This window comes from Pseudopodoces humilis, chromosome 4, assembly GCF_049639895.1.
Source record: "Pseudopodoces humilis isolate 2021_Gansu_Grassland_sample_001 chromosome 4, ASM4963989v1, whole genome shotgun sequence".
NCBI lineage: Eukaryota > Metazoa > Chordata > Aves > Passeriformes > Paridae > Pseudopodoces > Pseudopodoces humilis.
Window position 1 is genome coordinate 38,922,715 of NC_142203.1, and position 27,311 is coordinate 38,950,025.

At 37.6% G+C, this 27,311-nt stretch overlaps 1 protein-coding gene across 6 annotated transcripts in view; it reads right to left on the minus strand.

Moving 5' to 3' along the window:
• AOPEP (aminopeptidase O (putative)) overlaps positions 1-27,311 on the minus strand; it is a 187,735-nt gene that overhangs the window by 79,155 nt on the left and 81,269 nt on the right. For 5 of the 6 annotated variants that reach the window (XM_088054368.1, XM_014252315.2, XM_014252314.2 and 2 more), the window contains 2 exons: positions 23,778-23,821; positions 17,640-17,700 (listed from right to left, as the gene is read on the minus strand). In XM_088054368.1, the coding sequence (XP_087910494.1) occupies positions 17,640-17,700; positions 23,778-23,821 (105 nt within the window). Of the gene's footprint in view, positions 1-4,354; positions 5,435-17,639; positions 17,701-23,777; positions 23,822-27,311 lie in introns of those variants that run through there. The other variant, XM_014252316.2, reaches the window with a different exon arrangement.

Genomic DNA, 27,311 nt, shown 5'->3' on the forward strand with positions numbered 1-27,311 from the left:
CTATTTGCTGTCCACATGACACTGGCTGTCATACTTGAATCCCTTCACAATAGAAATTTAGAGATTAGTCTTTCCTGCATGTCCATCTTTAATCAGGAAGACTATCTTTCAGAGACTGCTAACCGATCTGTCCTATACAGCAATTATGATTGGGAATAAGCAGTTATACATGTCATATTAGGATCCCTTATTCTTGCAGCAGCAGGATTAAATAGAACTTAATTTTGAAAAACTGGAGGAGGAGGTAGCACTTTCTACAAATTGGGTGAATACAGACCAAATATGCTGGACTTAAGCAATGATTTATACCAGCTCTTAATCAAGTCACACCAGATCCCAAGCACACAATGAACATGCAGAATCACAGACAACCTAGAAAACAAGAGAATATTTTTGCAGCAAACAACTCTTTCATTTTACATTGAAACGGGAACTATTTTAAAATTGTTCTGGCTGTGATTGCTACTAATGGTATTTCATAACTCAGTGAAAAACCATAAAAATGAACTTTTCCTTTGCATAGGTTGCCTGTAACTTCAGCTCCTCTGTGCTACTCTTATGCAGAAACGACCAGTATTGATAAACCAAGAAGGTGGTTTCACCTAAGGTGAACACTGAATTGATACTATTTTGTTGGCTTTTCAACAGTCCTTGGATACTGGAAGGCAAAAATAAAAAAAAATGGGAAATGCAGGAATAAAAATCTTTACTGTAAATGAACTTCAGAAGAGCTCCTGTAAAGCAGAGGAAATTGACGACTAATGCAGCCAAGTAATTTTCCAACATCTCCTTTCTAGAACCTCAATTACTGAATATTACATCACACATACACCTTGACATTTATATATTCATATCTACATGGACACCAGTAGCTACACAGAGAAGGAATTTTCTCCTACAAGATACAGTTAACTTCACCAGTATACAATTGCAGTTTTGTATCTTTCTACAATTCCCATTGAACAGAAAACAAAATATGGATTCCCACCACCAGTTTCATTCTACCATGCTAGAATGGCACAGACTACTTTCTCAGGCTAATGCCATCATCACTGTGACATCAGAAAAGGATAATTTAAAGTAGAATTAACAGGATGATTTATAGGAGGAAAGAAAGTACTCTAGTTTAAATTAGAAAATTAGCTTACTTGTAAACTAAGAATACAATGTGCCCTCAGAAAAATTTGTGTGACCAGAAAATTGTTTCAGCAGGAAAAAACGTGGCTTCAAATCTTTTGTGAAAAGGTTCAGAAAATGAAAATACAAAAAAGTATTTTATCTGGTAGCTCACTTGCTGATTAAATATGGCTTGAAACATTTGACTGGGAAACAACTGCAAGGATTTCAACAGTGCTACTGCTACCAGGACTTCACAGAGAGACTGAGGAGGCAGTGGGCTACATCTGAAAATGACAAGATGGCTGACGCATCCACATTGCAAGAAACAGTATATCAGCACCACATAAAAACTACTGAAAATAAATCTAGCCCAGAATGCACTCCTGTTAAAACGGCAAGTTCTCCAACTGATTTTGTGCAGTCTTCATGGATACAGCTTTATCCACTGAATCGAAAACTCAAGTTTTTCTGACATTATCCATTTTTTAGGAAAAGTGCTAATTTATATTGATATCATACATCTAAATGGTATCATTCCTCTGAGAGTTGCTGTGCTGGTATAAACATGCTCTTTCCAGATCAGCATGCTGTGTCTGGTACTTTTCAATGTAACATCCCTCCAGAGAAATTCTGCTCAAGTCAAACTTGCTCCTCCTGAAACTATCTCTACCTCCAAGAGACAAAAACCTGTTGAAACAATAACTTTGAGGATGTGCTTTCAGTACACTGCAACACAGCTTTCATATATTGCAGCAGGAATATTTTTTCAAAGTGATTATACAAATATTTTCTTTGTATCCACATTGGCAACTCTGCTTTGTGAAAAAAGTTCTTAGGTACAGATGAGTCACCACTCATGCAGCCACCTATTTAGTTGCATGATCAGATTCATAATCTGATAAAGAAAAATATCTCTGACCACATGAGCACTGGATCTCTAAATAATAAGCTTATTAAATCTTATTACTAAATAATCTTACATAACATGTAAGAGAAATAATTAATGTATCAGACTATATTATCTAGAATATGGTATTTTCAGGGTGTACTAAAATGCTCTTTTTTTTTCCCCTCCTGATTTCACCAGGTGCTCTCACTAATATGCGGGTGTCTCAGGTAAGTTGGAGAGGAAATGTCCCATGCCTCACTATTATGGGAACAGAGTCTCTGCTATTGGCAGCAAGCACCTCTCAGCTTGAGAGAGTACAAACTGTGAGGTAACCTGTGGTTTTACCTGAATCACGTCAGAGAGGACATGAGGAAGTGTGATGGAAAACCCACCTCTGCACTAACAGCATGGCTACGTGAGCTGAAGTGAAGAACAGGTACCACTGGAAATTTTTTTCAAGGATAAATGCCACTCCAGTTTCCAATGGGCAAGTCCTCCCTCAGACAGAAAAGAAGGGCTGATATAACTTCTGATTGTCTTAAAGGACCTCAGTTTATATCTACAAGAAGTGAACCATGACCAGAGGGGCCCTGACTCCAGACAGGCAGAGGAGAGGGAGAATCAGATCTATTGGACTGTGTGGATCCAATGCCCTGGCACATCAGTCATGCAAGGGTATGACATCAGAGCACAAAGTACCCTGATGCCATCAAGACATGTAGAGGTAGAATCCATCTCTATTTCTGGGGTGACAAGGGAATCCCAACAGCTGACTCTACTGGAAGCTTGAGTGAGCCTGGCTGGGAATGAATGGCAAAAACACCCCTCTGCGACTGGCCCAGAAGCTACATGGATCCTTGGCATAGATTACCTCAGGAGAGGGTATTTCAGAGACCCAAAAGGTCATAGTTAGGCTTTTGGGATAGCTGCTATGGAGACAGAGGAAATTAGACAGCTGAACACCTTGCCTGGTCTCTCAGAGGACCCTTCTGCTGTGGGACTGCTGAGGGTTGAAGAACAACAGGTACTGATCCCTACCACATCACTGCACCAGCTGGGACTCTGTGGTCCCCACCCATGAGAGGATTTGTGAGCTGGGCACCCAGGGAGTGGTCAGCAAGCCCTGCTCACCCTTTATCAGCCCTGTATGGCCAGTGTGTAAGTCCAATGGAGAATGGAAACTCACAGTGGACTGTCGTGGCCTGAACGACATCATGCCACCTCTGAGCACTGCTGTGCTGGATGTGCTGGAACTTCAGTACAGACTGAAGGCACAGTCCAAGGCAGCAAAGTGGTGCCACCACTGACACTGCTAATGTGTTTTTTCCCATTCCTTTAGCAGCACAGGTTTAGTCAGGCCACAGTTTGGTTTCAGCTGGAGGGCTGTGCACTTGGAACTGACTGCCCCAGGGGTGGAAACATAGCCCCACTATTTGCCATGGACTGATCCAGACTGCACTGGAAAAGGGGGAGGCTCCAGAACACTTGCAGTACAGTGATGGCATCACAGTATGGGGGCAACACAGCACAGGAAAAAAAAGGGAGAGAAAGGGGAGAAGATAAGCCAAATCCTCCTGAAGGCTAGTTTTGCCATAAAGCAAGGTCAAGGGACTTGCCCAGAAAATTCAGCATTTAAAATTCAGTATTTAGGAGTAAAATGACAAATGGGCATCATTAGAGTCCAATGGACATGGTTAGCAATGCAGCAGCTATGTTTCTGTCCTGGATAGCCCAAAAAGTTACTGTATTCCATACCTCTCTGTGCCCAAAAATCATTACTGTCTCTATAAGATCCTGGGGCTGCAAACAGAACGAAAGGGCTGGGGCTGTCCCAGGACCTTTAACAGTCAAGGCACCAAGGCAGAGTTTCCCTCTTGCCTCTCTCTGGCCACTTGGCTTGCCTTCCGGCTTTTTCTTGCCTCTACTTGCAACAGTAGCAACTCAAGAGGCTGCATGTCACAATCAAGAACTGTTTCAGAGTGAATTTTTCATCACCTGGCTGCAGGCCCGGAGGAGCAGAGCGCCCTGCTCCGTGCAGCCACTGCAGCCCACCAGCAGCACCTGGCTGAGGCGGAAAGGCGCGAGTGCGAGGTGCCCCAGCCAGCCGCACTGCTTCTGCTGCCGACAGGACGGCCAGCGCCCCGCACGAGTCCCGCACCCTAGCCGAGTGCCCGCTGCCAGAGTCTGCCAGCTGCATTTGCCAGTGGAGCCCCTGCCTGACCCCAGGGTGGGGAGGGCAGCCACCATCTGCCCTCTGTTTCCCTACAGTGCTTGCCCATGCCCGGTGCCCTTTTGGGGAAGGGCATATGCTGCCATTTTGAGTTTCTCTTTGTTGCTGGGGGGTCCATGAGATGTCACCAACTTTGTAACTATCCAACTAGTAACTATTACTATTATTTTTTACCTATTGCTATTTCAGTTTTTTAGTGAACTATTACTTTTTCACTTGTAACAGCTACTTGTATTCATTTCTCCATATTGGTGGAAGGGGATTGATTAAAACTCATTCTAGAGTGTTCCCCTTAAATTATCTGTAATATATGTTGGTATAATTCGCGTTTTATTGTACATGTATAAAATCAGGTATAAAGCATTCTTTTTCATGCATAAAACACAAATGACTTGGGATTGCAAAAGCTGCTGCCGGGAACCCAGAAAGAGGAGTAATTTGCAAGAGAACAAAGAAAACACCGAGAGAAGATGGGTCCACCCAGGCAAGATGGGCCTACCAACAACCCAGTGATTAACGCCTGATCTAGTCTAATTCCTCAGGACCATGCATCTTAATATCCAGATCCCGAAAATCTACTCAAACTCTCTTCGGTTCTTGGAAATCTCATCAACAGACCAGCAGCAGAAATATGAATATGTAACGACACAAGAAGGACAAAAAAAACTGAAGTTGCATAGCCTCAGGCCAAAAAAACGGTATAAAATTTGGCTCTCCGAAGGGCAGTTTGTGAACTTGGGGGGAACCAGTGTAAAAGAGGCTGGTTTGGAGTTCATCCAGCACCTACCCCGGGCTCGATGCTGACTTTGATTGTGGCTGTTCTGAAATTCGATTTTGCAAATTTTTTTGCAAAATAAAATCCTTATTGATAAAATTTGGCTGATTTTATTTATAACACTATCTTAAACCAAGACAATCATCACTGACCTGCAAAAAGGAAACACAGACATTCCTAGGCACTAAGGGTTTCTGGAAGATGCGTATTCCAGACTACAGTCAGATTGTAAATCCTCTCTATCATGTGACACAAAAGAAAAATTATTGCAAGTGGGGTCCTGAACAACGACAAGATTTTGAACCCCAGTCACCCAGGGATCTTGGAATTAACTGCTTCCAAGATGAAAGTTTCAGACCATCATCATCGGAGGAGGAAAAGGCGACATGTGCTGAGGAGGTCCCACCATACAGCCAGCTACCTGAAAATGAAAAGTGATATACTTTCTTCACTGACAGTTAGTGTACATGAAGTGAACAGTTAGTGTGACATGAAGTGTACCTCAGGGGGATTTGATTTTGTGGTGATAAGAGTCTGTAATGTTGAACAGTGTAATACTGGTTGCTGAATGACACTGCCAGTGTCTGACACAAACAGAGCTACCATGAAAAACGAGTATGGACTGCTCTAGCAGACATGAGCTTCTGATGCAGACTGTAACACCAGCACTACACCAGCCCTCCTGCCCTGGAAGATATATACAGAAATGATACCTGTGCTTGTATATGTGTATACATTTGGAAGGTGTAGGATCTGGGCGTGATATAAATGGTAAAGAATAACGAGCGGATAATGTCCTAATTTCAGCCAAGACAAAGTTAATTTTTAGCAGTTGCTGGGAGTGTGTGTGGCTAAGGCCTGGATCTAGCTTGATAGAACCTCACTTGTTTGTTGAATTTCTTGTTGAAGAAATAAAATACAACTTCCAGAGGTATTGAAATTTGAGTTTTACTGGTCCACTGAAGTGATCAGAAATACTTCTGATGGCTTTACTAATGAAACATACTCAAAACAAAAGTTCTCCAGCCCTCTGGCCAGGATATACTGCTGACCCATATGTTAAGGACAATTAACCATAAACTGAATCATGACACATATTGGCTCTGTTGACTTTTCAAAACTATCTTTCTTCAGACATTCTCATTTCAGCATTTAAATTCCTTGTTGACCTTAGAAGGGAGTAGACAGAATAGATAAAGCATTCCTTCTTTATGGAGATGGAATAAGTTTTAGAAAAATCACTTACTTTCCATTTTTAAAGAGGTGATAAACATCTGTGTCTTCAATCTGACTCTAAAGCATCACTAAGTCAAAAGGAATAAGGAAGGTACTATAAACTGAGAAATATCTCAACATTGCTCATGCTGACTTGTGTCGAAGACAATGAACTGGTGGAGATGGAATGAAGACTGTTACAAAAACTTGGTTATCATCGCTCTCAAAATGTATTCAGTAACTCAGCATTTCTGCAGTGTCTGAAAAAAAGGATAGGGCTCAAAAGCAAGAACTTCCATTCTCAAGTCTAGCCAGCTGGAAATACAGCAGCAGCATTTGAACCCTCAGGATTCACTATAAGCTTCTGACTGAATCACTACACGTTAATCCACAAGTCACAGTTTTTCAGGTCAGCACACAGAGGGCTGCATGTATTTCAGATACAGAGTACATGTTACAATATATCTTCCCCAGGTATTCACTCTTTTCAGCTACAAACAAGTTTTTTTAAAAGCCTAGGAAAAATTTCCAGGAAGTAAAATGTGTGTTCTTTTAAAAACCACAGACCACTCTGGAGGGTATACAGCAACCTGTTTCCGTCACATAAGATTTTTACCTCAGTTTCAGGCCCAATTCTTTTTCTTTCTGAACTAAAAAGATCTCAAATATTGTTTCCTAGAGTCGCATTTGACTTATTATTATTTCACACCCTTGTTCCAATTCACTAAAATTACTTATAAGGAATTTGAAACTGGAGAGGTTTCAGATATCTCAAAGGCTACTCTTTCCTAATTACACTAATAGAAAAAAAACTACAAAAACTAGAAAAAAATTCTGTCAATGTAGAATGAAAAATATTTTAAACCTTTATGGTTTGTTTCCATTGAGTAAAGAAAACAATGAACAGGCTAAAAATTAATTAGTGCTAACTTCTGTGCATTTTTTCTGATGTTTTTACAAGCAATAATTAAAACTTATGTTTATTGCCATGTAAGCCCAGCTGTGTCCTTATTAGACAAGTCTAAGTTCAACATTTCTGCATAAAAGAGGGCCTGTCCTCCCTCTGTTTGCTATGTTTCTGCCTCCTGTGTACGTATGTGGGAGAGTGGAAGCTTGGGAATGTGAACTTGATCCAGCATTGATCAGTCAGGCAGCAAACTGTTATTGTTCTTTAGATACCAAACATAACTCCTTTCTGCAATGGATAAGCTCACTCATTCTTGCACATAACACAGCTTTTGTGTTCAGCAGTGCAGTTAATAGGAAAAGGGAATGAAAATGACTGCTTGAGATTTATTAAACTAACGAACAAACACATAGAATCCAGTCCACAATTATTTCAGAAACTGAATATTTGTTTCAAATGCACTTCAATTTCTTGAACTTGTGCAAATTTACTATACTACTACAAGTACTTTACCTCTGAGCTGAATGACACTGAAAGGTAGTCTGAAGAAAAACAGAAGGACACTTGTGAAAAATCTAGCTTTTAACTGGAGAGGCCAGCGTTTTAGTAGGTCATCAAACTAAAACCAGTAAAACATCCTTCTCATCCTCAATGTAGACTCATGGTTCCAACTGAGAATCTCAAAAGTACTTTTTTCTTAATTATTCAATGAATGGAGACTCCTAAAACTCCTAAAGTTTTAAACTTCACTTTTAGAAATTGGAACAACAGAGGCACTAAAATGTTACGCCAAAACTTTCAAATCTAAATTTTAAAAAATATTATCTACATTCAGCCAAGACCCCAAATTATTCACTGCTGTGTGGGCATCTCACTTGAGGCAGCATGTTACCCAGTTATAAATGTGATCACACAATACTGGGTAACAATGCTACTTGGATCTCAAATGTCTTTTTCTCTAAATCAGCAATCATATGCCATACAGAAAAAAACTACATCAAAACTTCTAAAATTATAACAAGACTAAACCATGCCTGAACTTGAAGAGCTGTGTACTAAATTTGGGTCTTTACTGACCTTAATGACGTATTTTTTTATATAAGTGATTTTCTTGAACTTTTCAAACTGTTCTAGAAACTAAAATACATGACTGTTGTGTCTCATTCAGCATATCTTAAGGGCAATTTATAGGAATGGCTAAGTCAATTACATGGTCATTTTATGCCAATAACCTCCTTTAGATCAACAGAGAACCTATTTAAATAATAACTGACCTTACAACTTTTTTGATAGTTTGTTACAAACAAAATACCAAATTTTCTATATACTATGATCTATCTAGAAGAACTTTCAGGTGGATAGTCTTTATCTAAAACATTTTTCAAAGAGTCAAGAACATAAAGACAAATCTCTTGATTCGTTTATCTTCATGATTTATCTAACTTTTATGAATGCTGTAGTACCATACACATTGTTTGATTACATTTTTATATTTTCTTAAATCTCTTATTCTAAGAAAATAGTATATAATGTTGCCAGTAAAACTGATAATTTCAGAAAAACCTCAGCGCTGATGATTCACATTCAAAAACTTTCTTATTGTGCTTGTTATCATTATAGAAGGCATTAAATAATTTATATGGTTGACCTATACTCAATAAAATTTTTAAGAACTTTGGATCCAATCTGCAACCTTGCTAATATAAAAACAAACAAACAAACCAACCAACCAATTTTCCTGAGGGGAAGTGCCTGTTATTCAAACTGTGGTTTTCATGTACAAGAATAAGTACATATCTTAAGGCAGCTGCTATGCTTTCTTCACATCATTTCTCAAATAGAATTCATCCCTCAGTTGAATCAGTTATATTCTCTGCACTCATAGTAAAATACACACAAAAATCTCTATCTTCAGACAAAAAACTAATCAAGGAGTAAGCCTCAAACTTTTTGTATTTAAATAGCAACATTTTGTTCTTGGGGCTAATATTTAACACCAGTTTTAAAACTAATCTAACAGTTTCACTACTGAATTCTAATAAGTATGGAAGAAAATTATACCCCTTTCCTGTTTTTTCTCCGAATTGTTTATGTTTGAATGAGATTTTTGTACTTAACAGATCGTTCTCACTGCCAATACCTACTAACTTACTGTATCTCAACAAAAAATGAGCATTTCACTTGTGTACTTGGTTCCAATGTTGCCATCTACCAATCAGTAGTTATTATGTACATCCAGAAAGAAAAACTGCAAAATAAGGCATAACTAATAATAATAAGAAATAGCAAGTGTTAACAATCCATACCTTCAACTTACATTCTCATTCAGTGAGAGTGATTTTAATGCAAGACAAATGTTTGGCTACCCTCTGTAAAACCTAGGTGAACAGCTAAAGATAATTCAAAAGTTTAATAAGAGTATTTTTTTATCTTTTAAATATTTTTAAAAATATTTCAGTGTGGTTGGTTTGTTAGTTATTGACCACAACTGCTACCCTGTGAACTATTTTTGTGTAGAGCTATCCCTTCACCTGTACTTCTGTCTTATCAAAAGGAAACAGGAAATCTATAAAGCTTATAAACTGGGGCAAAAGCCAGGGCCCTTCTTAAGAATATGTTGCTTTATCAGAAATCATATTAAGGACTGGAATTGCTGCTATGACATCCTTCTAAAATTTATAAAACCACAGAAGTACTCTACTTGCATTTATTTAAAACCCTTAAAAAATTACATTTCAGTAAAAATTTTAAAATAGTTTTGCTATGAGTTTCCCTTCCAATCCTTCCCTTGCATTTGTTATTCTTCTTCAAATAGGACAATCATGGAATCACAGAATGGTGTGGATTGAAAGGGACCTTAAGGACCTTATAGTCCTAACTCACCTGCCATGGGTAGGTGCACATTCCACTATACCAGGTTTCTCAAATCCAAGAGTTAACCATTTACAAACAAAACCAGATCTATTATCAATAAATTAATATTCACCACCAGAAGATTTCTTTTGGCTGTGTATTTCCAGACACGTTGATGACTTACAAGTCCATTAGTATGTGGACATGAAACTAGTGCTTTATCACAGCCACAAAAAGCAGTGCAGATAGGAGAAAAGAATTGGAAAAAAAAAAAAAAAGGCAAAATATTTGCTGCTGTAACTGTTGGAAGCTGTACCCCAGAGTTCAATCAAGATTAGAAAACATGGCATGGTAGTCTTGCAAGATACACTAAGAGCTGTACATACTCTGAAGTATCTGTTGGCAATTCCTTAATCAGGAAATACTGTTTAGGGTAGAACAGTGGATGAGAATTAACTTTAATGGGAAGATAAAATAACAAAAGGGACTAGGAGAAGGATACAACAGTGCTATCACCTCTTTCAATTTTTTGTAATTGTGAGGTCATATTTGGGGTGTTTATACTAAAGCTGGAAGCTATTTGATCACATGACACAAGGAAAATCATTCCTAAGCAACCAGATTGCTTTCTGTGATGGGACAACTATCTGGATGGATGAGGGAAGAGCAGTGCACGTTGTCTTCCTGTACTTCAGCAAGGCTTTAGACACCATCTTCCATAACAACTTCACAGCAAGCTCAGGAAGTGCAGACTACATGAGCAGACAGTGAGGTGGACTGAGAACTGGCTGAATGGCATATCCCAGAGGGTTGTGTTTATTGTCACAGAGTCTAGCTGGGAGACTTTCTCTAGGGTTGTCCCCCAAGTGTCAGTCCTGGGTCCAAGGTCTGCTGTTCAACTTGTCCAGCAGTGACTCAGACAAGAGACAGATGCCTCCTCAGCAGGTCACTGACAGCACAAAGCTGGAGCAGTGACCAATACCCCAGAGGGCTGTGTAGCCCTGCAGAAGGGCCTCGACAGGGTGGAGAGATGAACAGAGGTAAACCATCTGAAATTCAGTAAAGGCAAATTCAGGGTCTGCAAATTCAAGTGTTACTGCACATGGGAAGGAATAATCCCAGATGATCAACCTGCTGGAAAGCAGCTCTGCAGAGAAGGACCTTGAGGTTCTGGTGGACAACAAGCTGTCCATGAGCCAGCAGTGTGACCTGGTGGCCATGAAAGCCAATGGTGTCCTGGGCTGCATTAGTAAGAACATTGCCAGAAGGTCAGGGGAGAAGATCCTATCCCTCTACTCAGCCCAGGTGAAGCACATCTGGAGTGCTGTGTCTAGCTCTGGGCTCCTCAGGACAAGAGATATGGAGCTTGTGGAGAGACCAGAGGAGGGCTAAGAAGGTAAGTAGGGAATTGGAACATCTCACTTACAGAGAAAGGCTGAGGGAGCTGGCCCTGTTCAGCCTCAAGAAAAGATGACTGAGAGGGGACCTCATGAATATCTGGAAGTATCTGAAGGGAGGGTGTCAGAGGATGGAACCAGGTACCCAGGCTTTGTGATGCCGAGCTCTAGAACAAGAGGCAATGGGCAGAAACTGATGCACAGGAAGTTTCTCCTGAACACCAGGAAGAAATTTACTGTGTGAGTGGGAACACTGGAACAGGCTGCCCAGAAAGGTTGCTATTCCTCCCTGGAGATATTCAAGAACTGCCTGGATGCAATCCTGTGGAATGTGCTCTAGGATGACCCTCCTTGAGTAAGGAGGTTGGACCAGAGGATCCCTTGTAGTCCCTTTCAACCTGACTCATTCTGTGATACTGAGACTTGTAGGTTACAGTGTAGGAAATTGGAACATAATAGAAACTAAAAATCATGAAGGAGGAGGCTAACCACTCTTATTTTCTTCCCTCCCCCTTTCCTTTTTTTTTTGTTTTTTTTTTTATAAACCGGAGAGTAAATGTGGAGATGATCAATTTCATTACACAAGATACCAACTGAAATACACAGGTAAGAAAAAATCAATATAAGAAATTTACCAGTAAATAATAGCATGTGCCATTTCAAAAGCAGAATAAAAAATGATGAAAACTGGAATGAGTTAAATACATTTAGAAGTTTTTATGATGCAGACACTACTTAATGTTTAATAATCTACTTGTTAAACAGCGTACAACAGAACTCAAAAAGGGGTAAAGACTTTAAAGCTTATTTAAAAAAGGTTAATTACCTAGGGTAGAATAAAAAAATCAGGCAATAGTAACTGCGCAATATAAGACAAAGACAAGTTTGTGCAGAGCTGAGAAAATCTTCCTAAAAATGCATATGGCCTTTTAGCCTTAAATTCTAATTAAACACTGCATATACTGAAATAAACAACTGAACTGTACTTAGGAAAACAAATCATCATGGGCAGGTTTGAAGTGGACTACAGTGATTTCACAGGTATTTTCCAGTTGTAGAGCTATTTGGTTCTTCTGATTCTACTCCTTGCCAGCTTAACTCATTGTCTAAAGTTAATCCCCCCATAAGTCACTTCTGAGACAGAAGTATATACTGAAGGTTGCATGATTTGATAAAAGGAATTTTCAACCACACAATATACTTTACCTTATTTAATACCACCATGACATGTCCCCAGGAAAAAACTCTCATGAAAGCTTGTATTTGAGAAATACTTTCTTTTCATTTTTTATATTCCTTATTGTTTTGTGTGTGAGAAAACCCTGTTCAGCAAGTCTGAAACCAACCATTGTGGAGTGGCACTCTTCCGTGAAAGAAAGAATTGGCCAGGTTATAACCACACTTTCTTTTTCATAACATTAATCTTTCATGTTTTAGAAAATAACAAATTGGAAATGTTAGTTGGCATGCAAAAATTTTTTTTTTCATGGCAGGAAGCCAAATTCTGATTTTATTTATTTGTATGACTCCCTTACATCAAGTTATTCTTGATTACTGCTCATATATACCTGAGCCTGGAAACTAGACCAGTATTTAGAAAAGAACAGATGACTTTTCCAAGAGCGAAACAGTAATGGAAATTGACAAATATTAAAGTTTCAATAGTTTTAAGCTGCAACTATAAAGGAGCATATATTTATCTCTGTACCATCTATATCTATATATCTGCAGTTCCCTGGACAGAGCTGGAAAGAGAATTTGGAATGGCAAATGTAAAAAAGTGCAAGTAAAGGAGTACAGGATCTTCAGTTAGAGAGACGACATGTCTTATGACCATAAAGAATACAAAATATAGAGAATACAAGATTCCTGTGTGCAAGGAAGATGGTAAAATTGCTTTAGCAGTCTGAGGAGTAGAAAGTACTTAGCCTTATATGTCTTTTGCATACCTTTTTGTACCCTTACAGTGTCCTTAAGCTAGACAGACACTGCTGTGAAGATAGTCAACTAAGAGGTGGGCTGAGAACTCTGGTTTTAAGTGGCCATTTGGTTACCAAATATTAAAGAGTACCAGTTACATACAGGGGATAGACTTGAATATAACACAGAAGAAAATTAATGAAATCACATTGATAGCTAATGTTGTAAATGAACCACTTGAGGTGACTTTTCTTTATACTCAGTAAATGGCATCAATTTCCTGTGCAAAATCCACCAACACATTGAAATAAAAACACAAAAACACCACAACAAGTGTAAAATACAAAAATTCTTATATGAGAGAGATATAAAGGAATCACACTGGGATTTAAGTACAGCACGATACACATTACCCAATTCCATTACAAAGTATAGTCTCTCCAGGAAGGAGGTTTCCTTTGCAAATGCAGTGAAATCTTAGTATTTGTAATTTAAAATGTTTAAATGCTTGCTCAAGCAATTTCTCATCATAGGTGCTGCAATATTAAGAGTGACTTTAACTGTCATATAGGACTCCAGAATCAGTTTAACAAGGGCTATAAGCAGAAAGTTGTTGGATCTTGTGTGTAGGGTGCAGGATGCTGCTACTATGCATTTGGGACATCTTTGAAGCAGATATCCACCAGATGCTTTTCCAGTTGCTCCTGTTTTCCAATTGCTCCAGTACTGAAAGAAAGTAGGCAGTTGTAGTGTGTACTTTATACCTCATTCTGCTCACACTGACTGACTGTGCCCAAAGGAGCTGACAGAAACCTTCCTGTCAGCACACCCTAGCCCACTCACCTAGTAAACTACATGAGAGAGACTAAATTCTGTGCCATTTCTGGACTGCTGTTTATAATGCAGGTAGTTCATCTGCATGTAAGTTGTGATCTTATATGCCTTCATATAGATTCATTGAATTAGCTGGGCTATTAGTTTGCTGAAATAATCTAAACACTTTACAAGGTGATTTCATCATCAGGTCCTGTAAAACAAGTATACCTACACTATTTACAGCTCTGTAGTCAGTAATTATGGTCATACTTACACTATAGATACGAACATATTGAGAGCTGCTAAGCAACCTCTACAGTCTGAATTGAAGGAACAAAGGCTCCTCTAATGATTTAATAAAGCTCAAAGGAAATAAGGTTTCCTAGTCACTGGATGACAACTCCAGTTCTTTCAATAAAGTGGAAGTTGGTTCCTGTAAGATCCTGATGAGTGATGAAGACAAGTATAAATCATCTTTAAAAAGGGCAAAAAAGAGAACCCTGGGAACCACTGACTTGTCAGTATTGTCTCTGTGCTTGGGAAGATCATGGAGGACAGGGAGGTGATTTAAGACACCCAGCAGGACCTCACCAAGGGCTAGTACTGCCTGACCAACTCCATGGCCTTCTCTGTTGGAATGATTCCATGAGTGGACAATGGAAGGGCTACAGATGTCATTTATTGGGACTTCTGTAAAGCCTTTGACACAGCATCCTTCTCGGTAAATTGGAGATGGAGGGAATTGATAGTAGATTATTAGATGGGTAAAAAAGTGATTAGCCAGTTGCATCCAGAGGGTAGTGGTCAATGGCTCAGAGTCCCAATGGACATCAGTGACAAGTGCATCCCTCAGAGGTCTGTATTAGGACCTGTGTTATTTAGCACCTTCACTGATGACACAGACAAAGGGATCAAGTGCACCCTCAAAGAATTTGCAGATGCCACCATACTGAATGGTACTGTTGACACACCTGAAGAACAGGATGCCATCCAGAGGCACCTGGACAAACTCAAGAACTGGGCCCATGTGAATTTCCTGAGGTTTAACAAGAATAAGTGCAAGGTGGTGGACCTGGGTTTGGGCAACCCCTGGTACCAGCACAGGCTGGGGATGAACAGGTCAAAAGCAGTTCTGGGAGAAGGACTTGGGGGTGCTGGTGGGTGAGAGGCTGGACATGGATGGGTACTCCCAGCTCAGAAAGCCAAATGTGTCCTGGGCTGCATCCAAAGCAGCGGGGGCATCAGGGGAGGGAGGGGATTCTGCCCCTCACCTGGAACTCTGCATCCAGCTTTGGGGTTCCAGCACAACATCAGTCTGTTGAAGCGAGTCCAGAGGAGGGTCTCCAAGATGATTACAGGGATGGAGCACCTCTCCTGTGAAGAAAGGCTTGGAGAGTTAGGTTTGTTCAGCCTGGAAAAGAGAAAGGGTAACCTTCCAGTACCTGAAGGGAGCCTACAAGAAAAATGGAAAGAGACATTTTACATTTAGAGTATGTAGTGACAGGTCAAGGGGGAATGCATTCAAACTGAAGCAGTAGGTTTAGGTCAGATATGAGGGTCAGAAGTTTTTTACTGTGAGAATGGTGAGGCACTGGAACAAGTTTCCAAAAAAAGCTGTATATGTTCCATCCCTGGAAGTGTTCAAGGCCATGTTGGATGGGGCTCTGAGCAATCTGCTCTAATGGAAGGTGTCCCTGTCCATGGCAGGGGGTTGGATGACCTTTAATGTCCCTTTCAACTCAAACCATTTATGATTTTATGATCAACAATATTATTGAGGGAAGGAAGAGAGAAAGAGAGAGAGAAGAGGTGAGCACCAGATGCTCAGAAGCAGAATACTAAATTAATAAAATTCCTGTTGACATTTTTTATATGGAACAGCCAAAATACCAGGGACATCTCTGTAGTCATTAAAGAAAATTTCAAACAACTTAAAAACCTGTTAGGTATGGAAATATTTTTGATACATATTTTGTTTACATAAGCAACAGACAGTTGCAGGGTATAATGAAACTACTCACTATTCATTCTGAGTGACTTATGGCGCTCAGGAAAACAGAGTTTAGTTTGCACATTAGTCAAAACCATTTCCAGTCCTTTAGTCTGCTCCTATCTTCCTAATTTGTGATTTTAAGTTGATTGTCAGACATTAATAAAGCACATCCTCAAAAAGATATGTGTAGATAAGAAAGCTCTTACATGTCAGGAGCCAGTTCAGCCTCTTACAGCTACAGCTATGCAACATCAATCTCCCCCATATACTTGAATCAGCTGTTTGGCAATGTGTGCAAATTTTTTACCAAAAACCAAAACCGAGAATTAAGATCAAGGTCCTCTTCTAGGAAATGACTGAGCATCAAGATGCATGATGACACTATCGCTTCCTTTCCGCCCTTCTAATTAAAGTTAATTTTATTTTCAACAACTTTATACCAAAAAACGAACTCCACCTTGATTTTACAACATATTCAAATAGTCTTGAAACATTTTGATCTCAGGGTAGATCTTTCCCAAAAGCCTTCTACAGCATACATGGATCAGTGAACACACACATCTCCCAGGCTGTCAAGGCAAGAGCTCAGCCACAGTGTCTGGGTACAGATCAGGTTCTCTGACCATTGTCAGAGCTCTCCAGTTATTTTGTCAATTCTACCTGCAAATGTGCTCACTGAGTCATGCTGCCTAAGCATGTGAACTTCTGCACATGGAAACCAGAACTTAACATTCTAACTTTTAAAAGTTGGTGGTTTGTACGAGTATTTTTTTTTAAAATACTCATACAAGTGGAAACAAATTTGAGCAGTAGGCAGGGTAAATCACAATCAACCTAAGGGATGCCTGCTTAGGGGAAATCAGTTAGAAAGTGAGTCCCGAGGATACGCTAAAAATTACTTCGTATAAAGTTGGGTTTTACAAAGATCAATGTAAAGATATTATTTGTTATCTCATCCCAGATTTGGTCTAAAATGAATAATCAGAGACTTCACATAGCACAGACACAACTAAGCATTTTCAGTTCACAGAATTTAGAAATTAATCTAAAACCTTTTAGTATTAAAAGCAGAAAAAAAACCTTAGTCTCAATGCTGGAATACCAAAAATAGATGTTACCTATGCAGCAGATTTATAAGCAAGTCACAAAATCCACAAGTTATCAAAGTACAAATAATTTAACATTTAATTACTGCTGTTAGCAATGCTTTCAAATAATTCATATTCCAAAAACTGTGAACAACGCTCCTTACACTGAATAGACTCCATCATTATACTGTAAAGTATACTTTCATATGACTACAATATTAATTTCTAGGATAAATTTTGCAGGTTTATTGGGACAGTTGTAGAAGAAAAAACCTGCAATTGGTAAAAGCTAAAGCCATACAAAGGTGTGGAAAGCAGTCATCATCAAAACTGTTTATTTATACCTGTTACAAGTTCAGGTAGTGATTTAAAAACATATAATGTAATGAGAAAATCAAGACTCCAGAAGGAACTGTGACCTGGTATTTTATGTTTACCTTTGGTATTCCAGAAGTATCCAGCCAGTTCTGGAAGATGCTTTCTACAGTTAATCCAGCCCTTTAAAAAAAAAAAAAAGAAAAATAATTAGAAGATATGCAAAAAAATACCAATTTTTTCATGTGAAAAATAATCCTTTAGAAGCTAGTGAAATCCCCTAAATTCAAGTATTGGTTGTACTGAAGTGGTACAACATTCTTGTTTTTTTTTAATGAATAAAACCATCAGAAGTCCTATGAGCAAATTAAAAGGTAGATCAGGTTTTGTATACTTAAATCATAAATTCAGTGCCTACAAGGATTGACAGAAAAAGTGTTTTGTGGTAAACTACATTTATGAAACATGTAAAGTATGAACAGCTGCTCTATTTCTTGTTACATGGATAAACTTTGGGATTTTAAAAGGCGCTAATGGATGTTAATTCTCAAAGTTACTAAGTGTATATTTTAGTTTTGTCCTTTCTGCACTTTCTTTATATCCTGATAACATTCACAGTGAAATCACAGAATAGTCTGCAGATTCAACAAAAGGAAACAGTTTGTCACGATGAAGCTGTGTGAGGCCGAAATAACTACATACAGAAGCATTTGTAAATTCAGAAACTATATTTGCACTTCTACTTCTGTAGGCAGCTTCTGTGGTATTTACTTCAACTCTGGTGGAAAACTTCCCAGCTTGCAGTGAAGCCAAATAAAAATAAATAAAATAAAAGTAATAATAATTAAAAGATCACACATGCAAGTACTGAAAAAAGGAAGTTGAGTAAGCCCTCAATGAATACAAATATTCTAAGAATCAGAACAAATGTGTATGGTCCTGTGCATGGTAATGCCTTGGTAAGACTCATTGTAGACTCAACCAACAAAACATTAATGAAAAAACCAGCCATTTCCAAGCTCTGAATCAAGAAAACAAACAACCCAATAAACACTTTCAACTTATCATATGATTTCAATAATCACAGCTGCCAAGAGAGAGCCTTTCTACATTGCCAAAATTCTGAATTTTCAGGAAATTACCATTGTTTGTGTCAGACTACCATATAAATCAATTTTCTACAGAAAACTGAACATATATGTGATGCTTGTGTAGTGGTCTACATTAAAATAAATGACTGAAAATCCAGACTTGTTCCTTGTTATTTGTGCAAACTTAGTAAATTTAGAACATCTGACTGCTAATCCCTCAGACTATAATTACCTTAACCTTACCACTGTGCTCTAAAAATCGGTGTCCAGTCTTAAATCAGATTAGCTGAGTCCCCTGACTGGGAATAACAGTATAGAGAAATATAACCAAACAGTCAGTCGACTAATTTACTTTCCCCAGAAGATGATGGTGGTCTTGATTTCTTATTTCTGTCTGGTTACTAAAAACATGCATACGGAACTAGCTTAAAACAAGACACCAAAATTTTATACAGTCAAATGTAGCTCACTCGGATTGTACCATTTATTCTATCTCAAGAAGCATAAAAAAATTTGTTATTTGTTATTGCATGAATTAAACCAAATACAGCGTAGTGTTCTAACGCTGAAGCAGAGCTAGGAGCTGGGGAAAATTCCCTTAGTTGCACACTTAATTTGTCTTACCAAGGGATAAGAAGCACAGCCTCACCATGTCAGCTAATCATCTTTTTCCCCCATTCCCAGAAATGAAACCTATAGTGTGAGAAAAAAATCTCTGCAAAATAACCCATGTTACATTTGCTGTGTAGAGCTCTTGTTTAACATACCCTCAATTTCATTTCAAGAACTGGCTTTGAAATAAGCTTATGACACTGAGGGAAATCACACTGTTTTGACACCACTAATCCAGGAGAAACCACTAGAAAGTTTCTCAGTCTCTCCTAAAACTTTGTCATTTTTCCTAAGGGCAAGACCAGGAACACTGATTTTTTTTCTGCCAGCAGCACCCACAGTTTCAGAGAAACACCTGTCATACAACCATATGCAATCTTATCTGTTGTACTTGCACACAAGTACTTCATTTAATTCCAAATAAGGATATTTCTGTTGGCGCCTAACAAAAAAAAACTTGTTTAAGAGGCATTCACTATTTTTTTTTAAAATACGTTTGTAATGAGCAGACTTTTGCAAAGATCTACTCTGAATCTCTTAATTGTCAGTACTGAAGAACTATGAAGATGTTGGAAATGTTCCTGCTAAATTGTTTGACTTACAACTATATCCAAAAATATTATCACAAACAGATTGCCATCTCAAAACAAGTGTCCTAGAGAAAGAATAGAGAGCCTGATATTTGTAGAGGATGCAGTTCAGTAAGGGCATTTACCACCTGCTTACATTGCAGTTAAGCATCTGTAAGGAGTTAAATCTGGTGTCTGTATGAATTCCTGAATCGCGTTCTGCTTAAGGTTCTGTATTGGACAGTGGGATCTGGGTTGAGTTGACTAGCAGTAACTCTTACAAGACCAAGTTTCTTCAATTGCTTTGTACAACAGTTCCCTACTGTAAAACGAGAACGTTTACATCCACTATCTCATTCCTTGTCTATTTGTTTAGATTGATAAGAACAATGGTTTTAGCAATGACTAACATCACACACATGGTTCAGATTCAACATTTTAAAACAAAGTCTGTAAAATACTAGCATTAATGATAATTTGAAAATTAGCATTATAAAAGATGGCTATACATGAAATTTTCACTGCATGAGGTTCTAAGGTACTCTTACAAACTTTAACATAAAACCATTTAATGCCTAAATTGAGGAGAAAAAACATGAAAGTGTGCAACTTTTCTTTTTATAGGGTAAAGGAAGATAGAAAAATCTGCCATATCTAACTGAAAATACTTATACAAGCATATCTGCTTCATCATATGTTTATATATGTCAGTAATTTTCAAAGTAAGGTATTCCAGCTAAGTATGGAGGCATAATTAGAGTGAATCAAAACACAATGACCAATTAGTGATTGTCAACCAGACATACCTTCCTGAAGATATTCTTTGGATTTTATCCGGCATAAACATTTTGGCTTATTAAAAAAAAATTGAGGAATGAAAACCACTGGGAGTAATTTTTCACAATTATTTGTTTCAGTAGTTATGTGTCTATCAGCTATTTGTCTCATTCAAAATCATCACATTCACAACAACATGATGTGAATCAAAGAAAGCAAACGTGAAACAAAGAGATACATCTACATAGCTGAGGAGTTTGAAATTGCAGCATTATTTAAGTATTTAATTGACAATTTGTGAAAACATCCAAGGGATGTAGTTAGTGAACCTGGATTATTAAAAGTACAAACAGGAGAGCTACAACACAAGCCTTCCTTTACCTATCATATATTATTAAAACCACAGCTTATTAGTAGATTTGTTTACTTCATTGAATGAAATGAAATAAAAAATACCAGCAAAAAAACCCTAAGAGCAGAACTGACCTGTTAAAAAAAAATTTTGCAGTCATAAAGCGGTTGCACAAGCAGCAATTCTGATTTATCTAAGACTGGTGAAACCCTCTGTTACAAGGGTAAACACTGATTCTTTGCGAAGCTCACATGTTGGGCAGATGTGGAAAAGATCAACTTGCAGCAAAGACTATGGGTGTAAGCCTTGGGGAGAATAGAGCCACCGGAGTTTTATCAAATCTAGTGCACTCTAAGATCTAAGAGACACATAAGAGGGGGTTTTATTGGTGTTTTGTTTGGTTGGTTTGGTTTCTTTCAATGCAGTGAAGTTTCAAATTATATGAGTAAATAAAATACCTTGGTTGGGTAGTATTGTAGATTTTCCTCAGAAAGGCCAGGATAATGTGAGACTCTAACCAGTGCATGTAGTATTTTAAAAGGCTTTGTAAACAGAGAAGGATAATCATCGATATTTGTTCGTCATTCTTTCCATTAGTCCTCCACTCAGACAAATAATCAGTCTTAAAGGCAAGTTCAGAAATTATAAAGGACCACAATGTACTGCTCAGCTTATCTGATGTCAGTATTCAGCTGCAGTCCAGAAAGAGAAGGATTCTGCCTCACAGCATGGATTCCTGCAGTTAACATGCCATTGTAAATGAGTCAGAGCAGGAAGTGAAGTAGCCCTATAAACTAGGCATAAAACTGACCTACTTCAAGTAAAGAAGGCAGCAAAGATCAATAAAAAGTTACATCTGGATCTTGGAGCTATTCATCACTGGGAATGTACTAAAAAAATTTCCTTTGAATAAAGCTAAAGGAATTAAATACTTGGAGGTAAGAATCTTTTACATCAGTCCCTGGATCGAATAGTGGAAAGCTGAAGTTACATTACAACAGTGTAATAAGTACAGAAAATTTCCACACTGTTTCACAACAGTTTTCTGCCAATGTTCATCCTGTTCGCATTACAAAAGTCTCCCATAAGCCAGGTTCCATTAATAGCTGCATAGTTAGCCCCTGTTGTCACAGCTGAGGGCAAGGTTTGGTTTGAGTATCTACTACAAATATCTCTTTATTTTTTCTTTTTCTATGATTAAGACCAGCCTCCATTACAAACTTCAGTGTATTAGAGTGCCTGATATTTGTCAAGTTTAAAGTGCACAGTCTAAACATTTAAATTTTACTTGGTAGAAATGCGCAAGCCTGAGAGGTTTTATGTGCTACAAAGTATTTTTGCTCTAATATTGAAATGCACTTCATTCCTATATCAAACTTTGTGCAAAAAAGCACTTGTGATCAGATAATCACTAAAAATACTTGATTTTTATCTTTCCTCCCTTTTCTTTTACTTCAGGTAAGTATTTCTGAACAAACCACAGGATGCATTCAAGAATGAAAAAAACACCCTCCCGGCAGATAAGAAATAAAGACCTCCTATATATCAAGATTCTTCACATTGCTTCTGGTACCTGCCAAGTAATTTTGGCAATAGATAGTTCAGATATGCTATATATATATATATATCTATGATTGCAAAATGAGTTACCATATATCTGAAATTTCTTTCGTACATTTTGTAATGTGATGTATCAAAAATGGAGCTATACTTCTTGCATTAGTCTCATAGAAAATTTGAATATGTTTTTAGATAAAAAAAATGGATGCTTATGCAACAACATTTTGCAGTGGGTTTGGAGTTCAGGGAAACACAAGTAAAAAATGAAGGAAAACAGGAGTTTTTTAACATGGCAATGTATAATCATATATATATGTAATATACATTATATAATTATACATATAATATATAATAATTTAAAAATCACTTTCACATCTAGTCCATATAATATACCTCATTATATTTGGCCGAGAAACAATATTGAATCATATATAGAGAGTATTATCCACTACATCACTGGAGAATGTAAAAGCACCCAAACTAAACCTGAGATACCACAAAACGTATTTTCCCAATGATACCTAGCTTCTCTGTTCCTTAGCTACCAGGAACGAAGTGTTTCACTAAAAAACTCAATACACTTGACCTCAATTAATATAATATTTTATTTTTTTTCTCCGAAGCATTCACACAGAGTTATGAACACTTTTGCAATCCTGGCCTTCAACAATGTATTTTTCAAGTGAATAATTTTTAAAACTGTAATATGTAAAGCTCCACTACAAAAGAATCTGAATTTGTAGCACAGTCTAGAACAGCACAGAACAAACCAAACTGTAAGCATGGACAGCTCCAAAGTGTGGCTAAAGACTATCATCTTCAACCAGTCACAGTCACAGGAGGATTTTGAAGGACATGTCAGGCAATTAACGCTTGACTTCTATTCATGTTCATCTTGCCTCATGTAGCACAATATCTGACTGAGAGGGCATGGCACCAGAATACTTCTTCAAAAAATCCATCTTCTCTGGTATCCCAGATTCACAGCAAGGTTCTGGCATCCTTGCTCTAGCGATCCATATGCCAAAAGCAGTTGGCAGGCAAATCACAGGTTAGTCTGAGCAGGCAGCTATGCCTGGCATTTCAGATTGCAGAGTGAACACAGGACATCACCTCTGACCTAATATGCATGTTAGAGGCACTGTTTGGGGAGAACATGGTATAAGACAACCACAGCAATTCTCGTAGTTTTTTGTGTGTATATGTAATGGGAATCTTCAGACTAGCACTATTTCTGGCTAGCACATATTAAAATCTTATTTCTATGTATTTCTTTGGCTTTTCTAGACTAGCTCTTACTTTTTTTGTTGAGGAATGTCTTCCAACAGCATGCTAAGAAAATCCTGGAAAATGAACAGAGGAGCATAGTTAGTATATTTATGAAGCCAGAACCCTGTGTCTTCACTGGTAGTGAGAGATTAAATACTACAGATAACAGAATGGTAAGAAAAAAGTTCATACATCCACTGTGGTGATATAATGACAACATAAGGTATATTCTTATTTATACAATATACATTATATTGTCAGTTTTCCAACCCACTCAAGCAAGAATTGTCAACATTGAAAGAAAACAGGCTTGAAAAGTCTGCTGACTATTTCAACACAATCCCATGTTCCTACTTTTATTTTATCTATAATACACACACACAAACTATTTTAAAACTGTTAGAGGCTGCAGATTTACATATGAAAGTTAAGAAACACCCAAATTAAGGGTGTTTACGTTCACTTCACAGTGCTTATGTTATTATGTTGTCCTTAACCACATAACTGCATAAAGCTTTTTCTTCCTTAATGCATGTGCCTGATTAGACCCCACCTACTCTTCATTCCGTGACAAAATTCACAATATTGCTGATAACCACATCACCTAAGGAGTAAATTCTTCAAATAAAAGATAACTAGAAATTTTTTCATGGTTTTACAAAGACGATGCAGTGCCAATTGAAGAGCATTACTATCATCCTCACTTATACCAGTATGATAAGCCCTCTTAAGAAAGTTACAACAAGACATCAATCACTAAAAGGTTCTCTGGCACCCCGTGCTCTACACAACCTAATTTTAATTACAATCATTTTGACAGAACACACTCCTTTGAACAATCACATAATAATAGGGTTTATTAATATGAATTATTCATTTATATGCTGTTTCATGAAATAAATGCATCTGCTTTGTTAGTATTAATCTTTGTGGAGACAAGTTTCATACACTAATAATGTTCCTCACTTCAGTATACAAGTACAGGCTGACTGTACTGTACAACAATTGCAAATTGTTGCTCTCTAAGGTCTTGAAGAATGTTTCTTAAAAGGCAGAAATCTTTTATTTATGGAACATGTCATAACAGTCAACAAAAAATACTGTTTCTCTGTCTGACATTGTTAGGGAATCAAAATAAAATAGATTGCACAACTGAAACTACTGGTAATGCAGTTAAGACTTCCTCCTTTAGATCATAAGTGAGGTTCAGGTTGCATTGCAGTGGCTGCAAAATTGGCTTATGACAAAAAGTAAATTACACAGTACTGGACTCAGTGTGGCAAGAATGCCATCACTAACTGTGGCAGGAATCATTTTGTCCCAATCACAATGTTTTGCAGACATGATGATGATGATGATGATGATGACTTTATTTCATACAACTACTTGTAGTTTTGTTGTATGTAAACACTACATTATTCTGTATATAAACAGAGAACTACTGTCTCCTTCCACTTGTGAATGTTTTGATGGGGATACACAGTGAGCTTATATCCAAATAAAGAATATGAAGAGATCATAGTTAAAGTTATTTCAAAAGTGTGTGAATAGTAAACCTGAAGTAGTTATCCTTCACCCTATTTGCACTGTGTCTACATTAATGCAACTAGATTCCCTGGTTAGATTCCATCAACTTTTCATAATCAATCACAGTGGATGGTTTTATAATCTGTATACTATACTATGAAATTAAGCATCTTCTTTGTGATTAAAGCTGTTTTTTTTCCAAATGCCTATTAAGAAAAAGGCACTGTCATTCTACACAACTTCTTAAAACAAGGATTAATGTATTATATCTTAACTGCTCGTATTTCAATGCTGCAAAACGGAGTAGGAAAGCAAATTACCACTTACTTCTTATTAGCATGGCTTTTGACATTTGCCTACTATCAAGTCTGCATGACACATCTCATTATAGGTCTGACTTTTCAGCTGTTTATAATTTTGCCATTATAACTATCTGGAGAGAAAGTTTACTTTCAGGTTACTTTTTCTTCCTCCACAGATGAAATGGTTCAGAAGTGTCCAGGAGAAAAATCAGACAATAATGTGAGTTTTTTTAAGATTTGATGCCACTTCTTTAAGATGCTTTATTTTACACTTTGAAGCAAAGACTTGTAGATAACTATGGTAACCCTAACTAAATTCTGGATCAGACCATAAGGCAAATTATACTTTGGTTTGGTTTTATTTGTCTTTGTTGCAAGTAATTCAATGAAGGCATAAAGACTATATAAGTTAGAAACCACTACATGCTATCAAAGTGCTGCAATATTAACAAACTGGTTTATATTAATACGATCAAATAATCTCACTTTCTTATATTCTCCTTATATACTCACTTTCTTATAACTCCATCATGTTGCTCTTACCTGGCTAGAGACCCTGAGGCTAGAAAACATGGAATTCTACTATATTTGGCTAAGCTGAAAAGCCATTGAAAAAAATGAATTCAACACATTTACTAAGGATCTGATAGCCCCTTATAATTAAATTCCCTGGTGACTTTCATCTGCTCTCACTATAATCCTGAATGAAGCCAGTAACTTTAATCACAGCCGTAACATGGGGCTTTTGCTGGGATAAAGACTGGGACTTTGACATCAAGGAGAAATTTTCTTTGCACAGTTAATGGATGTACTGTATTCTGAGCCAAAAGCAAAGAGGAGTCAGGACCCAAAAACTGAGACACAGGTTGAAAGAAGTGACTGGAAATGAATGCTACTTAAAGTGGTAACTAGATATATGTGGTGTTAGAAGACCTTTTATTTCATGCCAAAAGGTGTTTCAATACTACTCCAACTTTTGTCTTGAGCAATGGCCAGCAAGTTTCTACCCTTGAAATGTTCTGGAGCATCAGGCAAGTACCTCTCTCTGATCACACATATTAATATCAAATAAAGAACATTCAATATTAAAAGACAAGTTATGTCTTCATATTAAAATCTCAAATCCAGACATTTTAAGTACTCTACAACCAACAGATACTTTTGTTTAAAATCTTTGACTGGAATGTAATGGGGTGCATAAAAACAGTGGAGATCTCATGACTGAAAGTGATAGATCCAAATGGACATTCACTTGGCAACAAATAAACTTCAACTACACTTACATCCAGTTCCTTGAAGGAATAATCCACTCAAAGTTAAACTATTCCTAAAAAATATGCAGTTTGTTAATGACATAACTAAGCAGCAAATATTAATTTGTCCATTCTAGGTGGGAAAAATAAACAATGAGAACCCTTCTAGGTTCCTGCTTATTTGGAATTCCTTCCCTAGACATTTTCCTGGCTTTCCTGGCTTCTGTTGACAACTTTTTATATAGAGTAAGCAAGAGTCCCCCACTATACATTCTATCATGAAGAGCAATCATTACCAGACAGATTAACAGTGCAATTCCCAGGTGATAGAACCTCCATCTAGCTTTAGTCAAAAGTCAGTTTGTTGGCCATTATAATAGACAGAACCATACAAAAATTAAAGTTGGCAAACAATTCTGTTTTGAAGGTATTTTTATTTCAAGATGAAATAGAACAACAGCTTTAACTCTGTTAGGAGTATC